This window comes from Meleagris gallopavo, chromosome 10 (assembly GCF_905368555.1).
Source record: "Meleagris gallopavo chromosome 10, MGAL_WU_HG_1.1, whole genome shotgun sequence".
Taxonomy (NCBI): domain Eukaryota; kingdom Metazoa; phylum Chordata; class Aves; order Galliformes; family Phasianidae; genus Meleagris; species Meleagris gallopavo.
Window position 1 is genome coordinate 3874186 of NC_139413.1, and position 20115 is coordinate 3894300.

Below are 20115 nucleotides of genomic sequence, written 5' to 3' on the forward strand. Positions count from 1 at the left end.
GGTATGGATCTGCATTGTTGTGCTAGGAGCTCCAAGCCCCAACGTGGGCTCTCATTTCATCATTGGAGATAATTAACTGGCTGTGAATCCAAATGTTAGAGGTGGAGGTTGACCACAGGACTCACATAAATGACACACGGGAAAGAGCCTGTCTCTTCTGACCCTGCTTCTTCAATCCTGCATTCTGTGCCTTTGGGAATAGCAGCGATTTAGTTTTACTTTACATGCGTGGCATGATTTGAGAATTGAGTTTGCCATGAAAGACAGAATGGGAAGAGGTGGTCTGTAGGACCTTTTAGCAGGCAGCTCTGCAGGACAATGAGAGGGACATGTGCTGAATAGTCACAGATATTCAGTGTTCCAGCTTCAGCAGAAGAAAGCTTTTTATTACAGTGTTCTCAAATAGGGAAATAAAAATAGCACACAGCTCTCTGAAAAGACATGAGGTGGCAGCTCTTTCAGAAAGCCTGGTTTTTTATCATTTTGGAGCAAAGAACTGCCAAACCATTGGCTTTCTTTTTGTTCAGTCCCTTGCTGGCCATTGTATCGTTTTGTCTGAGAAATCAGATTGCCGTCAGGCATTATTTCATTAGTGTTACCCATGAAGATAGTTGCTGGAGAGCTGGTGCAGTGGTTTTGCTTCTGTGTACAAAAGAAGTGGGTGCTGTGTGGTAGTGGTGTGTGCCAAGAGGTGGGAGCTGCTGCAGGTTAAACAGCATTGCAAGCCAGTTGAAGGCTGAAGGAGCCTGGAGCTGTGTGGGTGAGCGGGACATCTCTTCAAGCACAGGCAGGCTTCTTTTAAACATCAGAGAGGATGGCATTGCCTTCTGCCTCATCCCTGCATGCTCCTGCTGCCATCTGCCATCGCTGCTGGAGGCTGGTGGCTGTTGATGGCTGGTTTGGGGTCAGGACTGGAGTTCCAGCCACCAGCTCTTATGTGGACCCAGGCTCAGTATCCCTGCCCCGTGCATGGGTTGGAGACGGTGGTGCTTTCCTGGGGGCTCGTTTTGGCATCAGCCTTTTTCTCTTTGCCTTCAGGACTGATGTGAAGCCTTTCCTACCTCTGCTCAGCTTACAAGGTGCTTTGTGCTGGAACTGAGGAGGCTCTCCAGAGGAGGAAGCAGTGTCTCCTGTTTGTCTTGAGTTATCCTATCATGACAATGGCTTCAGAATTTGCCTAATGTAAAAGTAAGGCTTAGTCTGACGGGAAGATGTTTGTGTATTTAAAATAGTTACTTCTAGCTGGGACCACTCCCTGCTTTTGTCCTTCCCTGCCGGACTTTTCAGCTTCGCTTGGCTAACATGAACCGCTTGTTTACACCAGAGATACTGGAGCATGAAGAAGGAAGTCGGTACATTTAGCACTGATTCAGTTCCAAGCTTCCTGTGCGTGTGCACACACGTGTGTGTGTGTGTGTGTGAGTGCAGGGAGTTTGCAGCCTGCTCCATCCAGAGCCCGTGCAGCCTCCGCAGAAGCAGCAGCAGGACCGGCGCGAGCAGACACAGGGACTGGATGCTGGAGGGTTTTTAAAGCTCTTCCACCACCCAGTTTGATTCAGAGCAGGTTTAGACAACAACGGGTAAAAATTCTGGTATGGCAAGCCTGGTGAGGAAGATGCTAGTGCAGACAAAGCCATGGAGCGGTGAGTAGGAGAAACCTCTTGCTTGATGGAAAAGATAACTGGGCAGAAAGCGTTCTTGTTGATGCCTACGAGCAGGCAGAGAGCTTTTGGGTTTTGTTGTTATATTCGTGTCCCATTTCCAGCGTGAGATGGCTACTTGGAAACGTCAAGAACTTTGTCCATTGGGAATGAGGTGATGAGAGGAGCGTGCCAGCCACTGGGCAGACTTCACTCGTAAGCCCATTCCTCAGCCTGCCCAGGATTGCTGCCTTGGCTTTTGGCTCTGTGACAGCAGCTGTCTGGGGACGTGGGATGGCTTTTTATTTGAGGGTTTTCATTTGTTGCTAACTGGGTTTCAGTGGGTTGCTCTGCTGTTGCGTTGTTACAGAGATCATTGTGTATTTGGGATTTTAAAATGTTCCGGCAGCAGCAGCAGCCTGTGCCTGGGGTTTTTCATTTACATTTACAGTGTTTGTTCAACTCTTAATTGTGCAAATTAGAATAATTGTAGAGCTTGATTATATGTGGAGCTGGTGAGTGTTTTTAAGAGGCTGGCTTGGGAATTCATTGTTGGATGTGTGTCTTCTCTGGTGTAGGTGTCCTTTCTTTATGCAGTGCAAAGCAAACATCATAAACTGCCACAGCAGGGAATGATTTTTACCTCCGTGTATCCCAAGGAATCCGTCTGTAATAGGGTAGGAATCTACCCGATGGGATGGGCTGTGGGAGCCAGAATAGCCCCCCAGCAGGGAGCCCGCCCTGTGCTGGTGGTAGGAGGTCACAAGCTGAGCCTGGTGCCATCAGGTGTGTGCAGGTGTGTGCAGGTGCCCATGTTCTCAATGTATGAGCCCCAGTGAATGGTTGTTCTTGGAAAATTGGGCTTCTGGGTGAATTACTCACTGCTGTTATTTTCTCCCCAAGCAGCAGTTTGTTTGGTGTTTATGGAGGGGATGGTGTAGACACAGATGTAAGCAGCATCTCTTGAATAGAAGCGATGGGCTGGATGTGCCAAGCACTGCTTAGGATTTTGCTGAGGAGGAGATTTTGTTGGAAGCTGGAATTCCCTTCTAGCCCAAATCTACTTGTCTCTCTTCATTTACTCACGGCTTCTTAGAAACCATGAATTTTCTGCCTCTAGGAAAAGCAGAGATGTCATCTGAAGCTGAGTAATCTCCTTTGATTACGTTTTGACAGACATGGCACCAAATACGGAGAGCTGAAGCGGAGATCTCTTTGATCTCTCGATAAATAACCTGGGACTCGGAGTAAATTAACCAACCTTTGCAAAAAGAACCAGAATTAAAATAAATACAGATTTCGTTCCTTGTTTCAGAGAGGAGGAGACTGCAGTGGTGACAGTTGAAATCTCACTTGGCAAAAAGGCTGCTGAGAATTAATTTAGAGAGCTTTTTCTGTAGAGGAGTCCAGCGGCTATTAAACAAGTAGAGCAAACATTTACCTTGCATGGATTTCTTCAGAGCAGTTGTAGCCCATCAGTGTTTAAAAGTGCAATTCTCTGATGACAGAAACGCGGCCAATAGGGAAACATGTAATAAACATCAGCTGGGTAACTTTCTGTATCTTTTCAGAGTCCCTGGAGAGGCTCTTGAGGCTTAAATCTCATTATTTACACTGCGGGGATGTGCGTTAAATGCATTTTTGAAAATAGGCCCAGGATGTTAGGAAGTTGGGGATGCTGGAATTGATATGAAGTGCAGCTGCTTGGAGGCTGGTTCTGGGGGGATGTACCTGTGGGACAACCATAGGGCACGTGCATCCAGGCACTGTGTGAAGGTGTGTGCTTGGGGCAGACTGGTTCCTGTACCTGGGGCTACGGGATAGCTACGGTTATTTCAGCTCTGGTTATTTCAGCTGCAGCTATATTCCATTTGCTTCAACTTCTTTTACTGACCCATCTGGGTGATTATGTTTGAGGTTGGTTGTGGAAAAGAACTCATGAGCTCTTTGCGTAGCGACTGGCGAAACTGAACATCGTAAGGTTTGGATCTTTATTTAACAGAGAGGTTATAAAGAGTGAAGGTCAAAGAAGACAAATGGCGTTTTGCCAGCTTAGCAAATGCTGCTGTGTTTCTCCCCCAATCTCCTGAGATCCCTGTTGCTTTTAAAATGCTATTTAATTTGGCTATCTGCTAGTCTACCGCTGCAGGAGAAAATGCAAATGACTGATTGGATTTGAGGTGAAACGAAAACAGCCAGAGCTAAAGAGGCATCTGAGTAAACTGAAATTGGCTCTTTGACATCGTAGTTTGCGTTGTGAAATATAAAAAGACAAATGGTATGGAAAACCCAAAGCATTAAACAACAGCAAAGTAACAAAGGCTTGTAGAGAAGCCCTTAGCTAAGCAGTATCCTTTGTTTTCTAACTATGAGCTGTATTTCTTTTTAATTAATGCATAAAATGACACCTGTGAGTTCAGCTGCATCACTACAAAGGGTGCTGCCTTATCCTCTGCAGGCTGTGCGAGGTGATGTTGGATGCGAGAAGGCGTTCAAGGAGATTTTAAGTTGTCACATCAAAGCCCTCAAATAGCAAAAAGCAACAGCTTAATGGCTGCACCATCAGAACGTGACTCCTTGTGGCAGGTGGATAATGATAGTCTCACAGAAATCTCTGCTACTTCAGAGGAATTTCCAGGTACAAGGAACATCTTTTATCAGAGAATGCCAATAGATAATAAATCAGGGGCCTTAGTGAGTGGCCATACATGAAATAGTACAGATTTTAAAGTGCACAAAGTTACCGTATCAGCCCCGTGGCCAGGTGAGCTTCAGCCTTCACTTCATCACCTGAGTGCAGTGACATTTATGCTGCTGTTCAGTTGAGCGTGCTGCTGAGCGTATGGACTAACAGCAGCATCCTGTGCAATGGGAATCCTGCAGCATGGGGGTCAGGAGTATCCCAGGTCTGATTTAAATGTATTAACACTGTGATTAACACAACTCTCCAGAAGGGGAAGTGGTCATTAGGAAACCTTTTTAATTTCTATTAGCACTTGTTTCTGAAGATGCCTTCTGTGACAAGTACAGCTCTGTGCTTTGTGTGTCTATCTGCTCCTCACTACACATAACAGCAAGGCAGGTATTCCTTTGTTTGGCTTTCTGAATCTCCCAGTGCTCTCCTCCTAAGGTTTGAAGGATGTTTATAACGCCAAGCGTGTTGTGCAGCTCTTTTCCCTTCCCCACAGCAGCTCTCCACTGCTACCTCTATGTAAATGAACACCAACTATTGCCAATGGTGTAAAGGCTCTGAGCGTTCAGGTTCCCGTGTCGAGGTTTTTGCTTGTTATGGTGATTAAATTTGCAATCCTGAGGGTTGTTATCAGATAACAGCGAGGGAGAGAATTCATTTTGAAAATGAGCTTTCCAATCTTAGTAGGGCCTGAGAGGAGAGAGCAAAAGAGGTGGTAGCTGAGGTAGAAGGAAGAGGAAATTTAAACTTTGAGTTAATACTGAAAGTTGCTTTGGGGCGGAAAGTTATAATTAGGCAAGTCAAAAATACAAATATACGTCAGTGATTAATTTCCTGCTTATGTCTCTTGTCTTTAAAGCATAAAAGTGCCAGTCTGAATCTTTTGACATTGCCAGTTAATTTCTGGGACAGTGGCAGGCAGTGGCGAGGTTCTTCCCCGAGCTGAATTCAGTTTTTTCCTGAGCAAGGGCTCAGAAATAACCACTTGTATGAAATTGCAGCTTTCTAGCTGTCAGATTTCGTGAGCTCTACAGAAATGGTCCAATTGGCACGGCCAGGTAATGGTGATAATGGTAAAGCTGCAGCTGGATGTCCTTGCTGCTCTGTAGTGTGCTCAGAATCCCTGCAGTTAGGGGCAGAGATAATAAGCACCTCTGCTTCTTCCTTCCCTGCTCTTCCCCTTCCTCTGTACTGTGTGCCGTGTTTCATGGCTCTGCAGTTCTGAGCTTTAAATAAAAGTTTATGCCCTCGTTTTCTTTTGTGAGAAATGGCGTTGCGTGCTGCTAATCTCTTTTGTGTTGCTTCACTTGTTTTCATTCTGCTTAATTTTCCCAGTAGTACAGTTTGTGGCAATTGGCTTCAGTTATTTTAGTAGGAATCCTATTGTATCACGTTTAATAATAGAAAAGGATATGAGAGCGGGGCATTTTTTTCCTTGCCAGAATTACCCTGAAGTTGCCACCTTCTGGTTCATTCAGAAATTCCCTTAACGACACCATGCAAAATGTAGAGATCTTAATGGTAAAGGAGCTGATGCTCTCCTTTTTATACTGCTTTCATTCCTAGCTTTAAAAGGTGTTAAAAAGAGAAACTGTGAATCAGTGTTAGACTGGGTTTGTTGTTTTTTTGTGTGTTTTTTTTTTTTTTTTTTTTTTGCTTTGTGGTATCTATTGATTTACAGTTCATTTGATAGTCGGCAGCTGTGATCTTAAGGAGGACCTTTAGAAATGGACTGAAATCAAAGATATGTATATGGATGAATGCTCCCGTTAGTTTCAGCAATACATAATCTCTCAAATTCCCTATGGATTGGAATGGAATGGGTATGAGCTGTTCAGCCGTGAAGAAATGCAGTGAATGCAACAGAAAAGGCCCTTTAGTTTGATCCATCTATCGATTGTGTTTGATGGCTGTCAGGTGGGGAGAGCAGAGGGGAGAGGGGAAAAGTAACAGAGAAAAAATCAGTAGGTAGAGGAATAGAGGGCAGATGGGAAACTGAACTTTTCTTCCAGTAGATTTGATAATGGGATTCTGAGTAAGGAATCGATGTGCAATCTGTATGAACCTTGTTCTGCTTCTGAAAACCTTTTTTAGGTTTGAAATTCCACTGTAGGCTGATTTCATTAAAACAGTCACTTCAAGGGGTATGTGTGCTTTCTCACCGTTGGTACAGGTTCCTCTCATGAGCCTTCCTAAATGCTGGGTTTGTAAACCTGCAGTCATTAAACTGAAAGGTTTAAAAAGCTCGGAGCATCAAAACGCTGCCACCAAGACAGCCTTGCAGCCAGAGCTTCCGCAGGGTGCAAGGGCCTGGTGTCAATAAAGCATTTTGGATCTGTAAATCTGTATTTACTGCAGGGTTGTAAATGTATAGAGCATAATTGGCTGTTCTGAAGCACTTTGGAATTGGAAATGCTGAGTCAGGGCTTGAAGCAGTGATTGAGTACCTGGTGGAAGGCAGGGCAGGGAGCTCAGGTGTGTGCAATGAACCTGAGTGACCAGAAGGGATGGAGCCAGGATCCACCCCTTCCCTGACCTCATTTAAGAGTGGGCAGTGGAGGTGAGGGCATCTTGTTGGAGATCCCTGCCTACCTGAGGCATTCTGAAGGTAAGTGGCTTTTTTTTCCCTTTCTTTCTGTGCCCATGCCTGTTGCATTTGAGCAAACCCTTACTTGCTACAGCCTAGGGCTTTGCTGCTCTGCTACCTGCTGCACTTTCCATTGTGTTACAATTTTAGTATCAAGAACTTATTGTTGATGTTTGATGTCAATGCTGCTTTTTTGGATAGTGGGATGGAGCAAGTCTGTTAGAGCCTGAGTCCCAGTCTTTGATGGTGAGACCATTGACTTCATCTGGTGGCCGTGTTGTGTCTGGTACTGAGTACATTGCTCTTTGTAGAAGCTCAGTGAAGTTATGAATGTAACAAGCTATGACCCAAGTCATCTTAGTAGTGAAATAAGTAGATGTTCTAAAGCTCCTTGTTGAGAAAGCTAACTCTGATGCTGGAAACAAACCGGTCCTGAACACATCCAGTGTAAGTTCTGGTGTGCATCAGTTGTAAGGGAGAAGCTGAGAAGAAGGTCTGACAGGCTTGGTTAAAACATTAATATGCACACTTAAAAAAAAAAAAAAAAAAAAAAAAAAGTTAAAAAAATAAAACAAAATGGCCCAAGCCATATTAAACTCTTAAGGTGATTTGTCTAGGATTATCTTGAGGATTGTCTTCTTATTTTTAATTGCAGGAAATTATGTTCCTTGAGGGGTTTATATTTTAAGAAGATAAGCTCTGATTTATCCCTGATATTTTTTTTTTTTCCTCCTCCATCCTGTAGTTCACAGCTCACTCCATAGTAATGGCCAGTTTTTTTTTTTTTTTTTTTTTTTTTTTTTTTTTTTTTTTTAAGACTGGTGACAAAATGAGAGGACCTGGTAGGCTTGATGGTTTTGGTTTTCGGTTGTCTTTATGGCTCTACGTGTTTTTGTACAGAAAGGTGATTTTTGGACAGTGTTGGTGGAGTTTGTGCCAACTGCATGATGGTGAAACCATACAGCTTCTCCCTGAGCCAGAAGCTGTGTCTCAGTCCAGTGCCACAAGCAGGGCCCAGGGCTGCAGGCCAGTTAATTGGGGTTTCAAAGATGAGAAATGTAGGCAAGCAGAGGGAGCTTTCCTCTGGTCAAACCAGCACTCAGATGGAGAGCTGCCCAAGACACTGCCTCGAGTTCATGTGGTGAGATGGGGACAGCTGGCATCAAGGCTGGCTGCGGTTTAGAAGAGTGAGGAGGAACCAGCTTATTTACACAGCAAAGATTAAGTTTTGAACGTGTCCAGAGAAGGGCAGCGGATCTGTGAGGGGTCTGGAGCAGCTGAGGGAACGGGATGGATCGGTGTGGAGAAGAGGAGCTTGGGGAGACCTTATCGCTCTACAGCTCCTCAAAGGAGGCTGTGCTGAGGTGGGTCAGCCTCTGCTCCTGGTAACTGCGATAGGATGAGAGGGGTTGGCCTCAAGTTGTGCCGGGAGAAGTTCAGGTTGGGTATGAGGAAAAACTTCTCAGAGTGGTGATGCAGTGGCACAGGCTGCTCAGGGAGCGGTGGGGTCACCGTCCCTGGGGGTGTTCAAGAACTGGAGATGGGATGCTGAAGGATGCGGTCAGTGCACGTGGTAGGGATGGGTTGAGGTTGGCTTGTGGATCTTAGAGATCTTTTCTAGCCTCTATGATTCTTTTGTTCTCTGTATTCTCCAGGAGTCACTTGTGACCAGCTAGCTTGCACTTTACAAGGCTCTCAAAGGCAGCTCAGGTTTGGTTTGGGGCTCACCCTGTGCTTTAGGCCGTGGCGGAGGCTGCAGGGCCCTCTGTGGAGGTGCCTCGCTCACCCTGAGGTCCCAACTGAGTTTTCCTCTGCTTAAAAATAAAAAGAATGAGATAAGCTGGGATGGGAAGTTGCATGCTGTCCAGGCAGTATAGTGAAGCTTCTGCCAAGCTAATGTAGAGCTTCATCTCTATTTGTGGCATTCCTGTGAGATCTGACGTTGGCATTATCCTGCTCCATCCCAGCGTGGAGGAGACAGGAAGCAAAGGCCTTGTATTTAATCTGTCGTGGCAGTGGTGGGAATACCAAACTGGGAGGATTTCCTGGCTGTTCTTGTTTTTTTGGAAAGGAGAAAACAAAACTTGACAACAAAAAAAGCCCTTGTTCTCCCAGACTCTTCCCTTGCTGCTCCATGCCATATCTGTGCTCATCACCCGCCTGGGTGGGACGTTTCCAGGCTGCTTTTTGAAGATATTTATAAATAAGTTGAGCTCCATATGGTTTTTTTTGTGGTTTGTTTTCTTGTTTTTCCCCAAATGATTTCTTTACCGTAAGTCATTGTAGTTGTGCATAATTGATCCACTTGTGGCAACTTGCATCTAGCAAGGGAAGTCACAGATGGTTTAGGCTTGTGCTGCATCAGGAACGGAGAAAAGGAGATAGAAGAATGGTCTGACAATAACCTGAGCAATGATTGCTTTGGAGAGAAACTTGTAAATATCCTATCACAGAATGGCCTGGGTTGAAAAGGACTGCAATGCTCATCCAGTTCCAACCTCTTGCTATGTGCAGGGTCACCAACCACCAGACCAGGCTGCCCAGAGCCACATCCAGCCTGGTCTTGAATGCCTCCAGGGATGGGGCAACCTGTTCATATATCATAATAACGTAAGTTAGTTTTAACTTGTTTTGAAACAGTAAGAATAAACATGCTACGTAACTTTCATGAACTGTAATAGAGTGTGGAATAGCAGGCAAAGATTTCTCTCTAACTTCATTCTGCCCAACAAAATCAAGCTTTATTTTTATAAATATCAATAGATCAAGAAGTGCAAAGGTACTTTAAGTCACCTTTTTAGTAAGGAAGAAAAGTACTTCAGTGCTGCTCCTTCCCATATGTTATGGTTATGAACTGTGTATTTCAGTAGGTTTCAAAAAAAATCAAACTTTGAGGCTCCATGTCTTCAATTCTTAGGTTTTGTTTCCCAACATGAATGAGGTCAGTTCTACTTGTTGACATTCCTGCATGCTTTGGGGAAAGAAGGTGAAACAGGAATACGTGGCTGGATGTGTGCTTCAGCCAGGGCATCTGTGATGGAAAGCTGTCTGTTGTCCATGGCGTGGGGAGGGAGCGTGCTCTGAGCACAAGATTAGGTTAATGCCGCAGCAAGGGCTTAAAAACCTGGAAAAGATAATGCTGCATTAATTCACACAGGCTTAATTTCTGCAGCACAATGGCAAAACGCAACTAGGAATGCTCCAAAAATATAACCCTGACTCAAAGAACTTTCTCCTTTTCCCCTCATTCCCCCTCCTCCCCTCATTTCCTGCTCGGGCACCCAAAGTCTGAAACTCAGAAGTGTTTTTTGAATGGGATTTTTTTTTTTTCCCATGCCTTCATTTAAAAAAAAAAAAAAAAAAAAAAGACACCCTGTTTCTGAGGCTGTGACTCAGTGCTGCGGTGCCTATCTGCCTTGTGTCAGGACTCGGGCTGTCTGTGGGAAGCAGAACACATGCATACCCGAGGCGTGATGCAAGTTTTGAAATTGCCCCAAGTGCACTCGGAGCATCGCGTGTGCAGATCACACTGCGTCTGGCAGCCACAGCCCCCCTGCCTTGCAGGGCCTCCTACAGCTGCACAGGCGTTTGGGTAACGAGGTAAACAGTAAATAGGGGAAGGCTGTCACGTTCTAAAATGCCACTGTTGTTGGTTTGGGGGGTTTTCTTGTCTTAAAAGCCTATATTTAGATTTGGCAATGAGATTTATCGCAATAATCGGGGCATTGTTTAAACAAGGTCACTGATGTGTGTGTGTTTATCTCTGCCGAATCAGATTGCTTATTTGAAGTAGAAATACCTCCAAAAATATTATGCAGAGCTATTGAAAGCTTGCGTACTCCACTCCTGCAGCATGTGGTCTTTATTAGAAAATAGCTGCAATTATTCACGTTCAGTTTTGCAGATTTAAGTCCTGAGAGATTTAAACATAAAACAGCGGAGATTTGATTACATCCTGGTTTTATGTCTGACTGCTATACGAGCGTTTCGTATGTGTAAATCTTTTTATGAAGCACAGGCTGTGATTTGTTACTAAGTGGAGACACATGAATGCCATGCAGTCAGCTGCAATTGGGATGCACGTGCTCATTAGCTTGGTCTAGCTTCAGTGGTTGCTCATGCAGTTATAAAAACCAGCGAAGCTTTGTGTGTTTTATTTACAGCAAATATTTGCTTTTTGAGTGGATGGCTTGAAGCTTCAGGATACAATTTCAGTGTCAGACTTGATTGCAGGCAAGGATTCTGATCCATTTGGTGAGGATGGAGCACAGTTTACTGACAATACTGCGTGGTCACAGCAAGCACAGTAGGTAATAACTTGTTTTTAGTGACAAAGCGATTAAATACAAGCCCTGAAATATACTCACGTTGTTGTTTGTTTATTTGCACAAGAGTGGGTGGGAGAAGAGTGTGTTTGTTGAAACTCTCCCATGAACTTGTTACTGGTGGGTGCTGGTAGGTGATTTCACTGGCTTGGCAGTAATGTGCACTGCAGGCAATTAATGGCTTCATTTTGGAACCTCCTTTGCTTGGTGTGATGGTTACAGTAGTAGCATCCTGAAGTAGCAAGTATACCCTCAGATAGTTGTGTAAGCAAAAAGTGTTTCAGAAATATCTCCTGGAGAAGCTAAGCAAGAGCATAAGGTATAATTTCTCCTATTCTTTCAGTTAAAATTTCCATTTATGCAATGGAAATAATTAAGAATATTGTCAGAGAGGTTGCTGAGCTCTGCCTCCCCACATGGAAAGGGCTGGCCTGCAAAAGGGGCAATTTTTCTCATGCATAAGCTTGTGTTCACACCTAATGAAACAAAACCCAAGTCCTTTTGGAACCTGGAGGAGAAGTCATCTCTGGGCAGAAAACTGCCTCAGAAAGGTAGTTTTAATGGTGGCAGACCTTGCTTGGAATGTGATGGCACGTGTGTTGTGTGATTCCTTTCTCACAACATCCAGTTCTTTTCTTTAGTCCCTTAGATGTGTGCATCTGTCACAAATTTGTTCCGTAAATGGGCTCTAAGAGACATTTCTTTCCATCTACTCTTTGTTCTGTCCTTCCATGCTTCCTTCTTCTCTCTTCAAAGCCTGATATTATCCCACATCTTTCTCTTTTTTAGGAGTGCCTCTTTCATACTCTGCTATCAAACACAATTTCTACAAGGTGTGCTTCACACTGCTGCTATGCCAAGATCCCAGCACTGGTACATCCTCATGTCCACACTTCCATAGGATAGCTTGGATTGGAAGGAACCGCAAGGATCATCAAATTCCAACCCCTTGCCACATGCAGGGTTGCCAGCCACTAGATCAGATTGCCCAGGGCCCATCCAACCTGGCCTTGCTCAGCCCTTGGCTTTTGCACTGCTGTCCTTTTGCATGGGCTGTAGGGAACATTTCTGGTCAGAAGACCATTGCTATTGAATAACTGCTCTTTTCTTTTTTTTCCTTCCCCACTTCTTTTTTTTTTCCTCTTTCTTGTTTATGAAAGTTTAATATGGAACTCGTGCACAGCTCTGATTTACTATCAATTGTTGCACTTTAGCTTGCTGATTATATGATCTGGAAGGGCTGTGATTTGGGTGTTATGCTAGTTCTCCTACAGCTCAAGGAATTTCACTGCCTAACTTTGGAGCCTGAAATTGATTTGGATTTGTGCGTTCCTCCTGTTGGTTGTACAGCCAGCTCTCACTGCCAGTCTTGAGCAAATGCTTCGATTATTTGTGTGTGCAGGTTCAGAGCACTGCTTGTGGTTGGTCTAACAGGTACAAATAGTGCTGAATGTCAGGGCTGCCGTGAGCCCCTGTGCAGACAGGACACAAAGCTCACCAGAAGCTCACGTGTGGCTTTGGTAATTTCAAAAATCAGACTTATGTGCTGATGCTTCTTGATGCATGGATTCTATAGAAGTCATCTTGGGTGCTGAATACTGCAATATGTTTTGGGTTGTGAAAGCTTCGTCCCTAACTGAGCTTTTAAGAAGCTTTGCTAGTTTGGCTGTCCTATCACTGTTACCCAGGAGCGGAGGCTGACATCACCTCACCACAGCCTTCCTTCAGGCAGTTGGAGAGCGATGAGGTCTGCCCTGAGCTCCTCTTCTCTACACTGCCCCATCCCATTCCCTCAGCTGTTCCCCATCTCACTTGTACCCCAGACCCCTCACAGCGCTCCTGCCCTTCTCTGGTCCCACTCCAGGACCTCAGTGTCTTTCTTGCAATGTTGCTGAAGTTTGTTTCTTGTTTATCCCATAATAGTGTGCTGATATACGACGATGCTGGAGAGTATTGCAGATTACTGGTGGCTATCTCTTGCTGATTGCTGGCTTTCCTGCAGGATTTCCAGCACTTGAGGAGCAGTGTTTAAAATTAACAGGGCTAGCATTGCATGAAGGACTTGATGAAATAAAGGTTTGTTCACACTAAGGCTGTCTGTATTAGGCAAGAGAACAAAAAAAGGCCAACGGATGTAGGAAGCAGGTAGGAAAAAAATATATAAAATGAAATCATGAACCAAGTTCCTAGTTAGTCATCAGAAGAAAGCCTTCTGAATCATCTTTTTCTAATTATAAATATGGATGTGTATGAAGATTTACATTCAGCCTTCCCTTCCCCTGAATGCCCAAGGAAGAGGAGGGTTGTGTGGCTGCTGCTTAGGTGGCTGGGAGCTGCAGGCTGCCTTCCTTTGGGCTGTGAGCTGAGCTCTCGTGTGGCCTGCTAGTAATGTGCTCACCACCTTTTTCCTCCCCTTGTCCTCAGTCAACCTATATTTGGATGCTAAAGCTGATAGGTCCTGTTTTTGTTGTTGTTGGTTTTTTTTTTTTTCCAGCAGTGTGCACTGAGGATGTGGTCCTTGACAGTTGAATAAAAATAAAGGGTGAAAAGCTTGAATATATACATCTGCTGTTTGAGCACAGTTGCCAAGGCCATTGTTGAGATGTTTATGCGTTAGCTTGCCTAAATAATGTGATTACTTTTCCTCTTAGCTATGTTAAAGCTGCACTTCGTTTGATTCATGCTGTGACAGCACTGAGAAATGCTGCGTTGTAGTAAAAAGGTTGCAAGAATAATACTTTTTTTTTAATCTTGACAAAAGTCTTAAACACCTTAATTCTAGAAGAATTGGGGGATGGGAAGGTAAACTTGCTTGTTGAAAAGCAGCACCATTAAAAAGGTGAATCGATGGGTTGCTTACAGTGCTTAAAGGGATGCTTAGCCCAACCTGTAGGCTTGAAGAAGTGGATGTCAGAATAAAAATGTTTTTGGGGGTTTGGTTGTTTTTTTTGTTGTTGTTGTTTTTGGTTGTTTTTTTTTTTTTTTTTTGGAATAGTCAAAAGATGGTCCTGTAAAAATTATCAGTGAAGTTAGTTAATGGTCTTGTCTTCCTTCAGAGGCTGAAATTCAGCATCAGTAGCTCAGAAGGATTTCCTCTTCACTCTAAACCCTGTGTGTGTCAGCGGCTTCCCAGCATGGTGCATGGGTAAGCCCAGAGGAGCCAGCCCTGCAGGGCAGCTGTCACTCACTGCTAAGGATTTCAGGCTTGTCCACCCCAGAGACCTGTGGCTGCAGCTCTGTAAACTAGAGGCAAGTGCTGCCAGTCAACACCAATGAATCTTTTTGCTGTTCTTTCTGTGCTGCAGAATAGTTGCCAGTATTTGCCTTCAGGTGATATGTTTGTTTATTTGCACCAGCACGTGTTTCCAAAATAGGTGGCTGCTTGGGGTGCTGTTGCTCACAGCTGTGTGTGGGCTTGCTTTGCTTCTGCGCACACTTGGCTGGCGTCTACAGGTACATTTTTATGGCCCTCGAATCTTGGCACGAGCCGTGTTTTGTCGACAACAAAGAAGATTGCTAGTGAAATTAAAATCTGGCATTGCCTTTCTACAGGTTGGTTCTTGATGTACTGAAATGGGATTTTCTTACTAACTTTTCTTGGCACTGATCCAGAGCCCAGCATCTTATAAATCTGTGTTATCAGTCTCTGCTCAGATGTTGGGGCTGTAGCAGCTTCTCACACCGATCATAAGAACAGCATAGAAAAAGGAAGGCAGGAGTTTCATGGAATCATAGAATGGCCTGGGTTGAAAAGGACCACAATGTTCATCCAGTTCCAACCCCCTGCTATGTGCAGGGTCACCAACCACCAGCCCAGGCTGCCCAGAGCCACATCCAGCCTGGCTTTGAATGCCTCCAGGGATGGGGCATCCACAACCTCCTTGGGCAACCTGTTCCAGTGCCTCACCACCCTCTGTGTGGAAAAACTTCCTCCGAAGTATCTATCAGCAGGCAATGGCAGAAGTTTTGCCAGGAGGTTAGAGAGCAGGGGTGTTTAGGACCTTTTCACTACCTTTCTTCAGAAAGCGGACCCTCATCCCTCCCTGCCATGCAGGTTTGAGTTGATGGTTATCCATCTTTTGCTGTAGTGAAGGTAAGGACTTGGAAATGCAATGTGATGGCGGTACAGCAGTTACAGGGTGACTCAGTCACAGGAGTGTCACAACAGATCATAAAAAGTAGGTGCTGTCTGGCACGTAGATGTGCCAGTGTCACTATTTAGCTCATCTGTAGATGCACTGTGTTCTCAGCATAGTGCTAGGGAGAGCAACCTGTGTTTTTAGGACAGGTTCTGGGACCGGTGAGTTTCCTGTGCAGTTACTTAGGCACGTTCCCAGCTCAGAGCTTTGCTCTCGGGGACTCTGATTTGGACTCAGTAAACTATCAGTATTCCAGACATACCAATTCTACTTTTAGCAAGCCTCAGTCTTCGAGACGCTGTAATCCCAAATGCTACAGAGGTACCATTTCATTTGTCCTCTGCATAACTCAGTGCACTAAGCATGAAGCAGTCAGGTGCACGGGTGCGTGCACTTCCAAGGAGAAGTGATATTCACCTGCAGGAAATGTTGGGGGTGGGGGGAAACAGATGCGTGTTGGTGATAGGGGATGGGAAGGGGATGTTAAGTCATTAATTACTAAGTCTTGCATAAACAGAACTTAATACTTTGAAAAGTCTGTAATTTAAAGGGAAGGAAAAATCTTTCATCTTCTGCTGCGCTGTTTAGCTAAGTGTCAAATTGGATCAACTGGAAGAGTTTTGTGATGATTTCTGCTTTATATATTGATTACTTCTCCGTGGATGGTGCCAATGCTGTGAGCGTTGGGCTCACCGGTGTTGAAGGGGAAAGGCGCTAAAGGGATCCAGGCTGAAAAGTCAGGATGGCTGACCAGCCCAATCACTTCTAGCTAGTCGGGGGAGGGTGCAGGGTGCAATGTGATTCACTTCTCCATGCACTGAAGAACCCGTTTGTTGGCTGGTAGCTGGGAATGCAACGTGGAGTCTTCTGCAAAGGCTTCCTGAACCTCTGTGGTTGTGATTTCAAGGAGAGGACTTGGTCAAAGTCCCAAGTGTGGAGAATGAGCCTTCAGGGATGGCGGTAGGGGTTTGGTGCTTTCTTCTTCTTTCATTTCACTCTGCTCTACCCCCACTTCCCCCTCCTGGAAAATATTTTAGAAAATGAGAAGCTGGTAAGTTTGTGCTTGGTCCAAAACTAATTTTAAGTGGAGTAGTTCAATCATGGAAGGTTTCAATTCATCTTTTTCTCGGTGTAAGCTGTACTAAAGATGAACCCAAACGGTGTGCTTTAGCACGTGCCTTTATTCAAACACAAGACAGCTTTCTGAGCGAGGCAGCGTTAAAAGTTTTTGTCACCAGAGACACATTCTCCCTCCAGCTGCTTGGCAATGCTGCTTTTGTTTTCTCTGTTGTTATTATTTTTTAATTGGCTGCTGGTATTTATTAAACAGCGGATAGCGTGAGGGATTTCTGAACTCCATGCAGCAGAGCTGTGTAGGATTTTTGGAAAGCTGAATGGTGGAGAGAGGACTTCCCACGCAGGAGGCTGCTGCCAAAGAATTATCTTCGTATGCTCAGTGAGAATGTAATGCCACTTGTGTCAGTTTTCTGTGAAATGTTGTTATAAATTTAGGCAAGATTGTTTACCCAATGTAATGCTAAAGCTGGAATACAGTTATATTTCAGTCTAGCAAATCTGCATTTTTGGCATAAATTACTTAGATATCTAGGAACAGTGAAATATATGCTGCTAAACATGTCAAATCAGATGATTAAGTGACTTGATTGTTAGGAAGAAAATAGTAATTTTCTGAAAAGGCTTAATGAATGATGTGGCACAATGATCTGCAAGCACACCGAAGGGGGGGAAAAAAAAAAAAAACACTTTCTTGAGGAAAATTTGCCAGTCGAGGAGCACGTTTTTATGCAGTAGGTAATAAAAGCAGGAGCATGAGTGAAAATATTCCAGCAAATTGACAAGTTCCTTTCTTCCAGTGCAATTATTTTACCTGCTGGCGGCCGAGTGGGCGGCTCTGTGTGGTTGGTGACTCTGCGGTATGCCAGCAGTCAGTGGGCAAGGTGATTGCTTTGTGATAGCTGAACGTGCAAATGCTTCCCAAGATAAGCTGCTGCTCTGAAACAACTCGAGCTTTCACATAGGGGCCTTGGATCAAGGAGAAAGCAGCTCTGTTACGTGGATTACCTTCTTGCGTCTCACGTGGAAATGAGATGCTGAAGCCAAGTGAGGCCAGGTTTACCTGGGTGGTGTTGGTGTTGGTTTGTTTGGACCTCGTCCTGGTTGTGTTTGATGTGCAGAAGGAAGAAAGGGTCCGGTTTGACTTGGAGCCCAAGCTAAAATATTTGAGTTAACAGTTTAAAAGAATTGGCTAGCTTGTAGACTAAGCAAACTTGTGTGTCAGTGGTTTTATATCAATAACGTGCAAGCCTCATGCCTTATTTAGAGCTCCTTTGAGAAAGACCATTTTGTCCCCTATGGAGCACCCAGTGAGATCTCTGCTCAGGGAAGGCAATCTTTGTCTTTGATCAAGAAATGTGTTCATCTGAGCAATGGTGACAAGAAATCAAAAATGAAATCAAAAGTTGAAAGTGAAGACCTTTCTGACATTATTTCAACTTAAACTGTGGCTTTGATGTTCTTGAGCTCCTCGTTGAGTGCTTAATGAAGCCTGTATTTTTCTGTGTGAGTTCCATATAGATTTGCTGCCCAAGCCCTGGCCACACTGATAACAAGGATTTAAAGTAGAAGTTCAGTCATAAGGGGTTTTGCATGTTGTGACAGTCTGTAAGTTGGTACCCCACTAGTTTCTGTGTGCTCCCTCTCTGGAGATGGGAGATCTGTGCTAGCAATCTGTGTAACAGGGTTGTGAAACAATTTTACCTTGAGGGAACCCAAAAAGTAAGGATGTGAAGGTGACACAGGATGAGAGCAGCCCTGTGATCGCCAATGGCCCACCTTAGCTTTCCTTCTGTCCATGCTGCTGTGAGGCTGAAGTCTTGCATTAGAATAATGTTGCTGTAACTGGTGGTGGACTGCTTGATCTGAGTCACTGATGTTGGTGATACCCAATCGTCTGATCCAGCACATGTGCTTTAAAGCCCTGTTGCAAAAAAGCATGCTTTATGTCAGTGCTTAGCTCAGTGGCTGCTACAAAACATGCTGGAAATCTGCAGCAAGCAGATCCCGGGAAGACTTCAGCTACTGCACCAGCTATCTGTGTTGTCCTCTCCTGCCCTTGTGTGCTCCCAAAAGTTGGTGCAGATGTTAGTGGAAACCTTGTGCAAGTCTTGCAGGGCTGACCAGAAACCTACCGCACATTCTCAGTTTTCTCTGCTGATTATGGCTTGTGCCATTAGAATGAACCACAGCGTCGTCTGTCAGATTTACTTACACTTATTTCTAAAGTTCCATAAAGCCTGTTTTACCAGACTGGCTAATTCAAAGCATTTGTTCAAAGCGTTGCTGCTGCTTTTGTTACCACAGGCTCTACAAGAAAACCAAGATTTGCTGCTGAAAGAGGCTGGTGACCAAGTAATAGCAGAAACGGTCTAGGTGCAAGGGCTCCCGTGTCTCTGTGCTCTGTGAGAGGAAGGGAAAAAAAACTATCAGTGGTTGGTAAGGGTCAAGTTGGGAATTATTTATAAGACCTCAACAAAAGGGACTGAGTCCACTGGACCAAATGAGCTGCATCACATTTTCAGCAATGTCTGGGATCAAAAATCAGAGAAGTGTTTCCCGGTTTGCTTGGAGAGGAGCAAGCTAAGTTTTTTCCTGGTGAGTTCTCCATCTCGTTGTCATGCCGAAGCACTCAGCCTTGTGCCTCCCAGAGGATCCTTACCCTGTATGGAAACTGCAGCACAGCTTTTGTTTAGGTATGTGTTACCACTGAGGGCTTGTGCGCTGAGCAGCACAACTTCCAATGAAGGAGAAGAGTCAGCTTCAGTGGTTTTGATGCAGAATTCGTAATGCAATGTCTCAGCTTCAGATAGCCTCCATGCAGTGACACCTTCTTCGATACAAAAGGAAGGAAGTTTTACATCTGCAGCTGTCAGGAATGTACTTCGGTTGATGAATGCTGTCAAAGCTTAAAGGCGGGATCCCATAGTGGGTCAGTTAAGCTTTATTGGTCTGCCAGAGCAGATTACCATTTTATTTAACCAGAGAAGTGGTTTTCATTGTCATTTGATTGCCAAGGGTCTGTCAGCGTTTCCATTATAAACCTCCTATTTTCAGGGATTTTAGTAGACTCGAGATTTAAGTGTTCTGGTCTGAAACTTGGCAAGCTTGATCTGAGTTCACCAGCAGATATTTTCTTTGTGAGATTTTAAAACAGTCAGCTGTTTCTTAAATTGTAGAGAAGGCGAGGGGATTTTTTTTTTCTCTCGATTAAGCAGATGGGACTATTTTTTTCCACTCTTCTTATTCCAACTAGATATATGAAAATAAAGACCTATTCTTTTTAATTTTTCATTTTTTTTAAAGAGGAAGGAAGAAAGAAAGAGAGAGATTCCCTCTATCTGTTCTGTTGGCTGGAGGATAATGCCTCAAGGCTTTCCCAACCTCTGCTTCAGTGCATGATGGATGAAGTCCCACCCACCTTCTGCTGTTTCTCCTCCCCTTCACTTATTTGCCTTTGGTGTATTTACACTCTCACTATATTAAGTTACAGCATTCCTTCTCCTTACTCCATTCCTCGCCTTTGCTCTGTGAAGCTTCCAGCACCCAACTGTGATGACTCTAAGTATTTTACTGCTCTCTAAAAGGAAACTCTGGGGTGATGCAAGGTTCTTGTGGTAAATATAAATTCTAAGGATTGCCTTTATGTTGTGTCTTG

The 20115-nt window shown here is 44.4% G+C and overlaps 1 protein-coding gene across 6 annotated transcripts in view; it reads left to right on the plus strand.

The window, feature by feature from the left end:
• Positions 1-20115, plus strand: part of RASAL2 (RAS protein activator like 2) — a 154123-nt gene that overhangs the window by 27949 nt on the left and 106059 nt on the right. Inside the window, exon 1 of one of the 6 annotated variants that reach the window (XM_085232363.1) lies at positions 1371-1643. The exons of 4 other annotated variants lie outside the window; for them this stretch is intronic. In XM_085232363.1, the coding sequence (XP_085088489.1) occupies positions 1595-1643 (49 nt within the window). In that variant the 5' untranslated portion in view covers positions 1371-1594. Of the gene's footprint in view, positions 1-1370; positions 1644-20043; positions 20075-20115 lie in introns of those variants that run through there. One more of the 6 variants, XM_085232364.1, reaches the window with a different exon arrangement.